Source organism: Salvelinus fontinalis, chromosome 3, assembly GCF_029448725.1.
Source record: "Salvelinus fontinalis isolate EN_2023a chromosome 3, ASM2944872v1, whole genome shotgun sequence".
Classification (NCBI taxonomy): Eukaryota; Metazoa; Chordata; class Actinopteri; order Salmoniformes; family Salmonidae; genus Salvelinus; species Salvelinus fontinalis.
The window spans coordinates 62,612,286-62,627,285 of NC_074667.1; the positions used below are offsets into that span (position 1 = coordinate 62,612,286).

At 50.2% G+C, this 15,000-nt stretch overlaps 1 protein-coding gene across 1 annotated transcript in view; it reads left to right on the forward strand.

The window, feature by feature from the left end:
- The window catches only part of LOC129851306 (zinc finger protein GLIS2-like), a 41,717-nt gene that overhangs the window by 19,272 nt on the left and 7,445 nt on the right, over positions 1-15,000 (forward strand). The window contains exons 2-3 of the mRNA XM_055917754.1: positions 11,526-11,699; positions 13,827-13,990. Of these exons, the coding sequence (XP_055773729.1) occupies positions 11,531-11,699; positions 13,827-13,990 (333 nt within the window). The 5' untranslated portion in view covers positions 11,526-11,530. The remainder of the gene's footprint in view (positions 1-11,525; positions 11,700-13,826; positions 13,991-15,000) is intronic.

The window sequence follows — 15,000 nt, forward strand, 5'->3', positions numbered from 1 at the left end:
GTCTGCTCCAGCAGCTCCACACATCTGGTCCCCCTCTCTCTCTCTCTCTCTCTCTCCCTCTCTGTCTGCAGACGCCAGTGTCTATGGCACACACAGCAGGCTCAACTATTGCAGTGAGAAGTGTTGAGATTGCATCACATGAAGAAAGGGAGAGCTGATTGGAAAGGAGAGAGGGAGGAGAACAGAGGGAGAGAAGTAAAGGGAAAGTACGGCAGAGGGACGGGAAGGGGCGGAGAGGCTACTCTTTCCCCTCTCTCTTTTTCTGTCTCTCTCTCTTATACACATACTACCCCCCCTCTCTCTCTCTCTCTCTCGTTCTCTCTCCTCCCTCTCTCTTATACACTCACTATCACTCTGTCTCTTTCTGTTTCTCCTCCTTCTATCTAAAAATCCTAGGGCTCTGTGTTTTCTGGCCGATGTCCATGGGCTGCTAGGTAAGAGCTCTCTTCCTGCTGTTTTCGTCATCCCTCCCTTCCTTCCCTCCTTCTATCCCACCATTTTATTTATCTCCATCTACCAGTTCTATCCCCCTTTCAATCTCCTTCTCTCGTTTGAACTGAATTCTTCATTGTATTCTTCTCTTATCTATCTCACTCTTTCTCTCACTACAGTACTACAACAGGTGTCCAATTTCAGCTCTCTTCATTGTACTTCAGTGAAGGCAATCTCTCTCTCTCTCTCAATTCAATTCAATTCAATTGACTTTATTGACATGGTAAGTTCGTTATTACTTACATTGTCAAAGTATACATATCTCTCTCTCTCTCTCTCTCTCTCTCTCTCTCTCTCTCTCTCTCTCTCTCTCTCTCTCTCTCTCTCTCTCTCTCTCTCTCTCTCTGTCTCTCTCTCTCTCTCTGTCTCTCTCTCTCTCTCTCTCGCTCTCTCTGTCAATTTTTCTCCAAACATTTGTTAGTTAGTGAGTATCATAAGTATTAACGTTTCACATTTTGTTGCGTGACAAAGTGGGATTGAAATTAATTTCATTGTGATATTTTCATGTAATTGATATGCACAAAATATTCCATTATGTCAAAGTGAAAAGAAAATTCTACAAATGTTAACATTAATAAAAACGAAATAATTAAAATACAGTTGTTTCAAAAGTATTCACCCTTTTGTCTAGACAAGCCTAAATCAGTTCAAGAGTAGAATTTGGCTTAAGAAGGTTCCTCAGTCAAGTATTGAATTTCAAGCACAGATTCGACTACAAAGACCTTTTTGAAAGCCTCATTGAGAAGGGCAGTGATTGGTAGATGGGTAACAATAGCAAATGAGACATTGAATATCTCTTTAAGTATGGTGAACTGAATCCTTATGCTGAGGGTGATGTATTAAACCACCCAGACACAAGAAAGATACAGTGGTCTTTCTGCACTGAGCTGCAGGACAGGAAGGAACCTGCTCAGGGGATGTTAGGTCACTGGTGATTTTAAAACAGCTATAGAGTTCAATGGCTGTGAAAGTGGAAAACTGAAGATGGATCAACAACATTGTCGTTACTACGTCCTTATAAGGCTTTATGCAATACCAGTGCAACATTAAATGCATGTATAAAGGCCTGGTTTTTAGACACAGACAGAAAGTGCATATGCTGTTGCATAATGCCTTATAAGGACATATTGGGATGGATGGATGGGGAAACTTAATGAGAGAGAGGGACGAAGAGGAAGAAATAGAAGAATATAACTTTTACAGGAAGTCAGAACAGACATAACTAACAAACGTATGAAGAGACATTCCCTAAAAAAATGAAATGAAAGAGAAAAAACAGTCGTATGACAAACAGCAGGAGAGACAGAAAGGAGAAGGTGGGGCTCAGGACCGGTCGTATGACAAACAGCAGGAGAGACATAGAAAGGAGAAGGTGGGGTTCAGGACCGGTCGTATGACAAACAGCAGGAGAGACATAGAAAGGAGAAGGTGGGGCTCAGGACCGGTCGTATGACAAACAGCAGGAGAGACATAGAAAGGAGAAGGTGGGGCTCAGGACCGGTCGTATGACAAACAGCAGGAGAGACATAGAAAGGAGAAGGTGGGGCTCAGGACCGGTCGTATGACAAACAGCAGGGGAGACATAGAAAGGAGAAGGTGGGGTTCAGGACCGGTCGTATGACAAACAGCAGGAGAGACATAGAAAGGAGAAGGTGGGGCTCAGGACCGGTCGTATGACAAACAGCAGGGGAGACATAGAAAGGAGAAGGTGGGGCTCAGGACCGGTCGTATGACAAACAGCAGGGGAGACATAGAAAGGAGAAGGTGGGGCTCAGGACCGGTCGTATGACAAACAGCAGGGGAGACATAGAAAGGAGAAGGTGGGGTTCAGGACCGGTCGTATGACAAACAGCAGGGGAGACATAGAAAGGAGAAGGTGGGGCTCAGGACCGGTCGTATGACAAACAGCAGGGGAGACATAGAAAGGAGAAGGTGGGGCTCAGGACCGGTCGTATGACAAACAGCAGGAGAGACAGAAAGGAGAAGGTGGGGCTCAGGACCGGTCGTATGACAAACAGCAGGAGAGACATAGAAAGGAGAAGGTGGGGCTCAGGACCGGTCGTATGACAAACAGCAGGAGAGACATAGAAAGGAGAAGGTGGGGCTCAGGACCGGTCGTATGACAAACAGCAGGAGAGACATAGAAAGGAGAAGGTGGGGCTCAGGACCGGTCGTATGACAAACAGCAGGAGAGACATAGAAAGGAGAAGGTGGGGCTCAGGACCGGTCGTATGACAAACAGCAGGAGAGACATAGAAAGGAGAAGGTGGGGTTCAGGACCGGTCGTATGACAAACAGCAGGAGAGACATAGAAAGTAGAAGGTGGGGTTCAGGACCGGTCGTATGACAAACAGCAGGAGAGACATAGAAAGGAGAAGGTGGGGCTCAGGACCGGTCGTATGACAAACAGCAGGAGAGACATAGAAAGGAGAAGGTGGGGTTCAGGACCGGTCGTATGACAAACAGCAGGGGAGACATAGAAAGGAGAAGGTGGGGTTCAGGACCGGTCGTATGACAAACAGCAGGGGAGACATAGAAAGGAGAAGGTGGGGCTCAGGACCGGTCGTATGACAAACAGCAGGGGAGACATAGAAAGGAGAAGTTGGGGCTCAGGACCGGTCGTATGACAAACAGCAGGGGAGACATAGAAAGGAGAAGGTGGGGCTCAGGACCGGTCGTATGACAAACAGCAGGAGAGACATAGAAAGGAGAAGGTGGGGCTCAGGACCGGTCGTATGACAAACAGCAGGAGAGACATAGAAAGTAGAAGGTGGGGTTCAGGACCGGTCGTATGACAAACAGCAGGAGAGACACAGAAAGGAGAAGGTGGGGCTCAGGACCGGTCGTATGACAAACAGCAGGAGAGACACAGAAAGGAGAAGGTGGGGTTCAGGACCGGTCGTATGACAAACAGCAGGGGAGACATAGAAAGGAGAAGGTGGGGTTCAGGACCGGTCGTATGACAAACAGCAGGGGAGACATAGAAAGGAGAAGGTGGGGCTCAGGACCGGTCGTATGACAAACAGCAGGAGAGACATAGAAAGGAGAAGGTGGGGCTCAGGACCGGTCGTATGACAAACAGCAGGAGAGACATAGAAAGGAGAAGGTGGGGCTCAGGACCGGTCGTATGACAAACAGCAGGAGAGACATAGAAAGGAGAAGGTGGGGCTCAGGACCGGTCGTATGACAAACAGCAGGAGAGACATAGAAAGGAGAAGGTGGGGCTCAGGACCGGTCGTATGACAAACAGCAGGAGAGACATAGAAAGGAGAAGGTGGGGCTCAGGACCGGTCGTATGACAAACAGCAGGAGAGACATAGAAAGGAGAAGGTGGGGCTCAGGACCGGTCGTATGACAAACAGCAGGGGAGACATAGAAAGGAGAAGGTGGGGCTCAGGACCGGTCGTATGACAAACAGCAGGAGAGACATACAAAGGAGAAGTTGGGGCTCAGGACCGGTCGTATGACAAACAGCAGGGGAGACATAGAAAGGAGAAGGTGGGGCTCAGGAACGGTCGTATGACAAACAGCAGGAGAGACACAGAAAGGAGAAGGTGGGGCTCAGGACCGGTCCTATGACAAACAGCAGGAGAGACATAGAAAGTAGAAGGTGGGGTTCAGGACCGGTCGTATGACAAACAGCAGGGGAGACATAGAAAGGAGAAGGTGGGGCTCAGGACCGGTCGTATGACAAACAGCAGGAGAGACATAGAGGAAGTGTGGATGAAATAAAAGAGTAGAGAATAGTAGAGAAAAACAAGAAAAGGGGAGTTTATGAGAAAAAGGGAGTGAGGGAATGGAGAGAGAGAGAGAGGAAAGGAAGGAGAGAAAGAGAAGAAAGGAGAGAAGCAGTGAAAGTGGGCAAGACAGAGGCGTTAGGGGGGTATGATAGAGTTGAGAGTTAAGGCAAGCTACAGGAAGGGAGGGAGGGATAGAAGGAGTGAAAAAGGGCAAGAGAGAGGCGTTAGGGGTTATGATACAACTGAGGATTTGGAGAAGAAATCAAGCAACAGGAAAAAGAATGAGAGAGAGAAGGAGGGAGAGAAGAAAAAGGGAGGGAGAGAGGAGTGAAAGAGGGCAAGGGAGAGGCTTAAAGGGGGTACGATACAGAGGAAAGGAACGCCACAGGAAGGAGAGAAAGAAGAAGGGAGGGAGAGGCGTGTATGGAGGAGGGAGAGGCCAGCTCAGGGCGCCGTGGAAACGAAGGTTTCCTGTCTGAGGAGGAAAGAATCTCTCATCTCAGGGTGTGTGATACACCACTGTGTGTGTGTGTGTGTGTGTGTGTGTGTGTGTGTTGTGTTGTGTGTGTGTGTGTGTGTGTGTGTGTGTGTGTGTGTGTGTGTGTGTGTGTGTGTGTGTGTGTGTGTGTGTGTGTGTGTGTGTGTGTGTGAGACATACTGTACTCTGGAGCTAAGGGGTATAGAGGGGGGTCTGCTGAGACTGCATGTGGTGCAGTGTGTGTGTGTGTGTTGGGTGGCGGGGGATCAGTAAGGGGGCCTGGGCATTCTGCCCAAAGGGAGGTCATTGAGGAAAAGAGTGAGAGGAAGGGGGAGCCGTGTGTGTGTTGTGTGTGTGTGTGTGTGTGTGTGTGTGTGTGTGTGTGTGTGTGTGTGTGTGTGTGTGTGTGTGTGTCTGCATACATATGGTGGTATATGTGCATGCCTCAACAATACTCTGAATAGCAGTGTATGTGAGAAGTTAGGGAGGTTCTTATGGAATGCAGAGCCACTGTGGTGAGTTGGCACGCAGTGAGAAGTGTGTGTGTGTGTGTGTGTGTGTGTGTGTGTGTGTGTGTGTGTGTGTGTGTGTGTGTGTGTGTGTGTGTGTGTGTGTGTGTGTGTGTGTGTGTGTGTGTGTGTACTGTATGTCTACTGTGTGTGTATACTGTGTGTGTGTGTGTGTGTGTGTGTGTGTGTGTGTGTGTGTGTGTGTGTGTGTGTGTGTACTGTATGTCTACTGTGTGTGTATACTGTGTGTGTGTAACTAACTGTAACACTGACTTCATTGTGGTGAGGAGTCTGTTCTATATTACTGTATATTGGAGATCTTTTCTGTATTATATAACTGCAGTGTGTATCCCAACAGGTTTACACTTACTCCAGTTCAGTGGGTTTACTGTAGAAACGTGTTAATATCACAGAGTAGACTTTATGGCTCTAATAGCCCTGTTACCCTTCGTTGACATTAATGTGTAGCTGATAAGGGAAGCTTTAATGAAAGAGGTCAGTGGACGACAAGCTGCCTTTGTGAATAAATACATGAAACCGTGTGTGTGTTGTTTTGTAGCTGGTGTAGTATAGTGACGTCTCCCTCCTCATCACCTGAACTAACTGTTACTGACCTCTTCTGTCGAAGCTTCCACCACCAGCTACACACTGACAGATCCGTGTTAGACTCTGACCTCACACAGTTACTCACATAAATCTGGAGTCAGGATTTGACGCTCACTAAGGAGTTCACTGGGTCAAAGCTTTTTTGCTGACTCTGGAAATGGGGGGGGGGGGGGGGGGGGGGGCTGTGTGTGTGTGCGCATATGCAAGTGTGTACGTACACATTTGTGTGAGTCCAATGCATACTGTGTGTTTGTGTGTGTTCGTACAGTATGTGTGTGTGTGTGTGTGTGTGTGTGTGCATACAGTGTGAGTGTGTGTGTGTGTGTATGGGGAATCTTAAGTGAGCGTTTGGTTGACAGTTCAGACGTGTACTCTTCGCAACATGCTGTGAGACTGGGTGGATCTTCCCCTAGTCTTCCACTAGCGTTTAACAGCCCTAACAGACGTGTGGTTCTCTCTCACAGAACCACTGTACTGTAGAGGGAGTTGCTGACGTGTGTGTGTCTGAGCGTACGAGAAAATGGGACAGTGTGTGTGTGTGTGTGTGTGTGTGTGTGTGTGTGTGTGTGTGTGTGTGTGTGTGTGTGTGTGTGTGTGTGTGTGTGTAATTGCACATTTACGAGAGGAATAGGATGAAAGACAGAGAGATAGCAAGTGGGCTTGTTGAGACAAGTGTGAGGGGGTGTATGTGTAGACTTTAGTGTAGAGGGGAGTGTAGAGGGGAGTGTAGAGGGGACTGTAGATGTGTGTTGAACATGGGAGGCCCAAGGAAGACACAATTATCTCATTCAGACACACACCACAGTGTCCCAGTCTGTTTCTCTATGGGAGGTAGAGGGGGACAAAGGCTTCTCTGAGAAGCAGAGGGGCTTCTACAAAGAGCAGCTGACCCCATCCCATGGCTCAGTGAGGAAGTGTATGGGGCGAACAAACACATACTCTGCCCTGTACTCATCCCCCCCATTCATCCAGGCCCTCACCCTCCCTATATCCAGCCCCTCACCCTCCCTTATCCAGCCCCTCACCCTCCCTTATCCAGCCCCTCACCCTCCCTTATCCAGCCCCTCACCCTCCCTTATCCAGCCCCTCACCCTACCTATATCCAGCCCCTCACCCTCCCTTATCCAGCCCCTGACCCTCCCTATATCCAGCCCCTCACCCCCCCTCACCCCCTCACCCCCCCTATATCTAGCCCCTCACCCTCCCTATATCCATCCCCTCACCCTCCCTCATCCAGCCCCTCACCCTCCCTATAACCAGCCCCTCACCCTCCCTATATCCATCCCCTCACCCTCCCTCATCCAGCCCCTCACCCTCCCTTATCCAGACCCTCACCCTCCCTATAACCAGCCCCTCACCCTCCCTATAACCACCCTCCCTATAACCAGCCCCTCACCCTCCCTAAAACCAGTCCCTCACCCTCCCTATAACCTGCCCATCACCCTCCCTATAACCAGCCCCTCACCCCCCCTATATCCAGCCCCTCACCCTCCCTTATCCAGCCCCTCACCCTCCCTTATCCAGACCCTCACCTTCCCTATAACCAGCCCCTCACCCTCCCTTATCCAGCCCCTCACCCTCCCTATATCCAGCCCCTAACGCTCCCTATATCCAGCCCCTCACCCTCCCTATATCCAGCCCCTTACCCTACCTTATCCAGCCCCTCACCCTCCCTATATCCAGCCCCTCACCCTCCCTATAACCAGCCCCTCACCCCCCTATATCCAGCCCCTCACCCTCCCTTATCCAGCCCCTCACCCTCCCTATATCCAGCCCCTCACCCTCCCTTATCCAGCCCCTCACCCTCCCTTATCCAGCCCCTCACCCTCCCTATAACCAGCCCCTCACCCTCCCTATAACCAGCCCATCACCCTCCCTATAACCAGCCCCTCACCCTCCCCATAACCAGCCCCTCACCCTCCCTATATCCAGCCCCTCACCCTCCCTATAACCAGCCCCTCACTTTCCCTATAACCAGCCCCTCACCCTCCCTATAACCACCCTCCCTATAACCAGCCCCTCACCCTCCCTAAAACCAGTCCCTCACCCTCCCTATAACCTGCCCATCACCCTCCCTATTACCAGCCCCTCACCCCCCCTATATCCAGCCCCTCACCCTCCCTTATCCAGCCCCTCACCCTCCCTTATCCAGACCCTCACCTTCCCTATAACCAGCCCCTCACCCTCCCTATAACCAGCCCCTCACCCTCCCTTATCCAGCCCCTCACCCTCCCTATAACCAGCCCCCCACCCTCCCTATATCCAGCCCCTCACCCTCCCTTATCCAGACCCTCACCCTCCCTTATCCAGACCCTCACCCTCCCTATAACCAGCCCCTCACCCTCCCTATAACCAGCCCCTCACCCTCCCTATAACCAGCCCCTCACCCTCCCTATAACCAGCCCCTCACCCCCCCTATATCCAGCCCCTCACCCTCCCTTATCCAGCCCCTCACCCTCCCTTATCCAGCCCCTCACCCTCCCTATAACCAGCCCCCCACCCTCCCTATATCCAGCCCCTCACCCTCCCTTATCCAGACCCTCACCTTCCCTATAACCAGCCCCTCACCCTCCCTATAACCAGCCCCTCACCCTCCCTTATCCAGCCCCTCACCCTCCCTATAACCAGCCCCCCACCCTCCCTATATCCAGCCCCTCACCCTCCCTTATCCAGACCCTCACCCTCCCTTATCCAGACCCTCACCCTCCCTATAACCAGCCCCTCACCCTCCCTATAACCAGCCCCTCACCCTCCCTATAACCAGCCCCTCACCCTCCCTATAACCAGCCCCTCACCCCCCCTATATCCAGCCCCTCACCCTCCCTTATCCAGCCCCTCACCCTCCCTTATCCAGCCCCTCACCCTCCCTATATCCAGCCCCTCACCCTCCCTTATCCAGCCCCTCACCCTCCCTATAACCAGCCCCTCACCCTCCCTATAACCAGCCCCCCCACCCTCCCTATAACCAGCCCCTCACCCTCCCTATAACCAGCCCCTCACCCTCCCTATAACCAGCCCCTCACCCTCCCTATAACCAGCCCCTCACCCTCCCTATAACCAGCCCCTCACCCTCCCTATATCCAGCCCCTCACCCTCCCTATAACCAGCCCCTCACCCTCCCTTATCCAGCCCCTCACCCTCCCTATATCCAGCCCCTCACCCTCCCTATAACCAGCCCCTCACCCTCCCTTATCCAGCCCCTCACCCCCCTATAACCAGCCCCTCACCCTCCCTATAACCACCCTCCCTATAACCAGCCCCTCACCCTCCCTATAACCAGCCCCTCACCCTCCCTATAACCAGCCCCCCACCCTCCCTATAACCAGCCCCTCACCCTCCCTATAACCAGCCCCTCACCCTCCCTATAACCAGCCCCTCACCCTCCCTATAACCAGCCCCTCACCCTCCCTATAACCAGCCCCCCACCCTCCCTATAACCAGCCCCTCACCCTCCCTATAACCAGCCCCTCACCCTCCCTATAACCAGCCCCTCACCCTCCCTATAACCAGCCCCTCACCCTCCCTATAACCAGCCTCTCACCCTCCCTATAACCAGCCCCTCACCCTCCCTATAACCAGCCCCTCACCCTCCCTATAACCAGCTCTTCACTTCATCTAACTGTTCTGATATTTGACAAAAGGCACTGTTGATCAAGATGTTTGTGTGGCTGTCACATCCTTGATGAAGTGTGTGTGTGTGTCTTTGTTATGGTCACGAACATTGTTTTGTGTCTTGTGTAATAAAATGTTAAAATACTTTAATTTGCTGTGGTGTTTTTACATCTGTGTCTTAAACCCGTGTGTGTGTGTGTGTGTGTGTGTGTGTGTGTGTGTGTGTGTGTGTGTGTGTGTGTGTGTGTGTGTGTGTGTGTGTGTGTGTGTGTGTGTGTGTGTAACATGATGTGCGTGTGTACTAGGGTTTTTGTTATGTGTGCAACAAATATGTGTGTTCAAAAGCTCTTGTGTGTTGTGTGTGTGCAACATTTGTGTGTGTGTGTGTGTGTGTGTGTGTGTGTGTGTGTGTGTGTGTGTGTGTAAAGGCCTCTGTGCGTGTGTGTAGAATGATGTGTGTGTAACGTGTGTATGTAATGTGTGTGTGTGTGTGTGTGTGTAACATGATGTGTGTGTAAAGGCCTCTGTGCGTGTGTGTAGAATGATGTGTGTGTGTGTGTAACATGATGTGTGTGTAAAGGCCTCTGTGCGTGTGTGTAGAATGATGTGTGTGTAACGTGTGTATGTAATGTGTGTGTGTGTAAAGGCCTCTGTGCGTGTGTGTAGAATGATGTGTGTGTAAAGGCCTCTGTGCGTGTGTGTAGAACGATGTGTGTGTAAAGGCCTCTGTGTGTGTGTGTAGAATGATGTGTGTGTAACGTGTGTATGTAATGTGTGTGTGTGTAAAGGCCTCTGTGCTTGTGTGTAGAATGATGTGTGTGTAAAGGCCTCTGTGCGTGTGTGTAGAATGATGTGTGTGTAACGTGTGTATGTAATGTGTGTGAAAGCTCTTGTTGCGTGTGAGAAAGTTGCTTCTGAACAAACCCAGTCCCACCCAGTTGATGGAAATATGCACAGAGAGCCATGTCTCAATGTTACAGTTAATTGCCTGTGGCTACTGAGAAAAAGCAGTTTGGATCTGGGTCACGCTATTGTATTCATGCCCAGTAACATACCATCATTTAGCTATAAGATTACCATTCCATAATACTTAGCTATAGGATAGGATTACCATACCATACCATAATATTTAGCTATATGATTACCATACCATACCATAATATTTAGCTATATGATTACCATACCATACCATAATATTTAGCTATATGATTACCATACCATAATACTTAGCTATAGGATAGGATAACCATACCATAATACTTAGCTATAGGATAGGATAACCATACCATACCATAATATTTAGCTATAGGATAGGATAACCATACCATACCATAATATTTAGCTATAGGATTACTATACTATCCACTCCATTCAGATCTACAGAATTACAGAAATGGGGCTATTGGGATTTTTTTGAAGTTGGATAAAATATAGAAGAATTGACCCAAGAGTTATAGCTGATCAGCTGATCTGACTGGGGAGTAGTTATAGGAAAGACCAGAGTTGTTCCTGATCAGCTGATCTGACTGGGGAGTAGTTAAAGGAAAGACCAGAGTTGTTCCTGATCAGCTGATCTGACTGGGGAATAGTTAAAGGAAAGACCAGAGTTGTTCCTGATCAGCTGATCTGACTGGGGAATAGTTAAAGGAAAGACCAGAGTTGTTCCTGATCAGCTGATCTGACTGGGGAGTAGTTAAAGGAAAGACCAGAGTTGTTCCTGATCAGCTGATCTGACTGGGGAGTAGTTAAAGGAAAGACCAGAGTTGTTCCTAGTCAGCTGATCTGACTGGGGAATAGTTAAAGGAAAGACCAGAGTTGTTCCTGATCAGCTGATCTGACTGGGGAGTAGTTAAAGGAAAGACCAGAGTTGTTCCTGATCAGCTGATCTGACTGGGGAATAGTTAAAGGAAAGACCAGAGTTGTTGCTGATCTGACTGGGGAGTAGTTAAAGGAAAGACCAGAGTTGTTCCTAGTCATGTCAGATGGTTAGAAAAACTCCTGCCCTACTAGTGGAAATGTGATTGTCATGGCCATCACTAACGAGCATTATGATTGTCCCTTCTCTACTGGTGGGTGGGAATACTATAGTTGCCATGGTGTCATTGGACGAGCCTCTGGACCTGAAGCTTCCACAGGCCAATGGGAGGGTCAGGTTGGGAAAGAGGGCGTGTTCGGCCTCCATCTGCGCCCCCCTCAGTGCCACACGACAACGTCTGCTGCGTAACCTTCCAATGACCTACCCCTCACCACCTCCCTCTCCAGGTAAACACACACACACACACTCTCTCTCTCTCTCTCTCTCTCTCTCTCTCTCTCTCTCTCTCGCTCTCTCACACACACTACCCCCCACCACACACACATAAATCCCTCTATTCATTTCTCGTTGTCTTAGAGGCCAGTGAGTCCATGTCTGTCCCAAGTGGCACCGTATTCCCTTTACAGTGCACTTGGCCCATATGGCTCTGGTTAAAAGTAGTACACTATGTAGGGAAAGGTACCATTTGGGACATGGACCGCGTCTCAAATCAACATCATGCTCCTCTCATTACCCGCTGTTGTATACACTTAAAATGTCGTTATGGAGTGTGAGTGTGTCATTATGGACAGCAGAGTGGCACTGCAGACTGCAGCTGAACACTCAGTATTATGCCAATGATAGCCTCGCTAACCAACGACAGCCACGCTATCCAACGACAGCCTCGCTAACCAACGACAGCCACGCTATCCAACGACCGCCTCGCTATCCAACGACAGCCTCGCTATCCAACGACAGCCTCGCTATCCAACGACAGCCTCGCTATCCAATGATAGCATCGCTAACCAATGATAGCCACGCTATCCAACGACCGCCTCGCTATCCAACGACAGCCTCGCTATCCAACGACAGCCTCGCTATCCAACGACAGCCTCGCTATCCAACGACAGCCTCGCTAACCAACGACAGCCTCGCTATCCAACGACAGCCTCGCTATCCAATGATAGCCTCGCTAACCAACGATAGTCCAATGATAGCCTCGCTAACCAACGATAGCATCGCTAACCAACGACAGCCTCGCTAACCAACGATAGCCTCGCTATCCAACGACCACCTCGCTATCCAACGACAGCCTCGCTATCCAACGACAGCCTCGCTATCCAACGACCGCCTCGCTATCCAACGATAGCCTCGCTAACCAACGATAGCCTTGCTATCCAATGATAGCCTCGCTAACCAACGACAGCCTCGCTAACCAACGATAGCCTCGCTAACCAACGATAGCCTTGCTATCCAATGATAGCCTCGCTAACCAACGACAGCCTCGCTAACCAACGATAGCCTCGCTATCCAACGACCGCCTCGCTATCCAACGACAGCCTCGCTTTCCAACGACCGCCTCGCTATCCAACGACAGCCTCGCTATCCAACGACAGCCTCGCTTTCCAACGACCGCCTCGCTATCCAACTACAGTCTCGCTATCCAACGACAGCCTCGCTAACCAACGATAGCCTCGCTATCCAACGACAGCCTTGCTTTCCAATGATAGCCTCTCTAACCAACGATAGCCTCGCTAACCAACGATAGCCTCGCTAATCAACGATAGCATCGCTAACCAACGACAGCCTCGCCAACCAACGATAGCCTCGCTATCCAACGACAGCCTTGCTTTCCAATGATAGCCTCGCTAACCAAAGATAGCCTCGCTAAGCAACGACAGCCTCGCTATCCAACGACAGCCTCACTTTCCAACGACCGCCTCGCTATCCAACGACAGCCTCGCTAACCAATGATAGCCTCGCTAACCAACGACAGCCTCGCTAACCAATGATAGCATCGCTAACCAACGACAGCCTCGCTATCCAACGACAGCCTCGCTAACCAATGATAGCCTCACTAACCAACGATAGCCTCGCCAACCAACGACAGCCTCGCTTTCCAATGATTGCCTCGCTAACCAACGATAGCCTCGCTATCCAACGACAGCCTCGCTAACCAACGATAGCCTCGCTAACCAATGATAGCCTCGCTAACCAACGACAGCCTCGCTATCCAACAATAGCCTCGCTAACCAACAATAGCCTCGCTAACCAACGATAGCCTCGCTATCCAACAATAGCCTCGCTAACCAACGACAGCCTCGCTATCCAACAATAGCCTCGCTAACCAACGACCACCTCGCTAACCAATGCTTTGTAAGTGGTGCCAGTCTGTGTGTCTTTGTGAGAGACTGAGAGAGAAGAGAGAAAGAGTGAGAGAGTGAGAGTGAGAGAGAGTGTGTGTGTGTGTGTGTGTGTGTGTGTGAATTAAATGTATTTTACTTTGTATGCAGCTGTGTGTTTGTGTGTGTGTGCTGCTCATATGTACTATACATGGCTCCCGTGTGTGACCTCACCCCCTCTCCCCCCACCAGGTACCCCCCTGTACCACCAGGAGAGGGCAGGTTCCTGCACCCCCCCTGCCATGGACCTGAGTCTCTCCCCCTCCTCCCGCCATGCACCCACCCCCTCTGCCTCCCCCTCCTCACCCCTGGACTACCCACCCAGCTGCAGCCCAGCCACACCCATCTACTCCAGGGTAAGTCAGCGTGTTTGTGTGCCACAGGAGGTTGGTGACACCTTCATTAGGGAGATGGGGCTCATGGTAATGACTGGAGCACAGTAGGTGGAATGGTATGAAATACGTCAAACATGTAGTTCCCATGTGTTTGATGCCAATCCATGTACTCCGTTCCAGACATTATTATGAGCCGTCCTCCCCTCAGCAGTCTCCACTAGTGCCTGTGTGTGTGTGACAGGGAGGAAGAAGTTGCCCCTAGCTACAGATCTAGGATCAGCTTATACAACTCCTCCCAAGCATAACATAGTCAGGGGAATAACGCAAAACTGATCTTAGGTCAGTATGTGTAGAGTCAAATCAATGTGCAATGATGGGTGGGGTGACAGCCGGGTGAGCCTGTATGTAATAAACTTGGGCCTGTATTCACAAAGCCACTCAGAGTAGGAGCCTCTAACTTATTCATTATGATTTAAAAGGCAGAATTGATCCTCGATGAACACTCCTACTCTGAGACGCTTTGTGAATACGGCCCGTGGTGTGAGAAACATTTGAAACAATTTCATGGTGACAGTTTTACTTAACACATAACTGACCTATTTTGTGTCTGAAGGGAAAAAAAGGATTTAGTAAGAGAGAAGAGAGTTCTCTCTATAGCGATTCTTAGTATAGAGATTCATCTTAGGGAGTGTGAGTGCGTGTGCATGTGTGCATGCGTGTGTGTATGCGTGCGTGTGTGTGTGTGTGTGTGTGTGTGTGTGTGTGTGTCTACGTGTGGCAAGCAGTCTGGTCAGAATGTGGGATTGTTGATTAGTGAATACACTCCACACATAGTGGACAGAAGTGAATTAAATCTGTAGTGAATCTAATTTGCCAGCATGCTGTCTGCACACAGTCATACTGTGGTTCTCACTTAATCAGATTTAAAACAGGGCTGGAGGGGTAAAAGACGGACAGACAGGCAGACAGACAGGCAGACAGACAGGCAGACAGACAGGCAGACAGACAGACAGAAAGGCGGGCAGACAGAC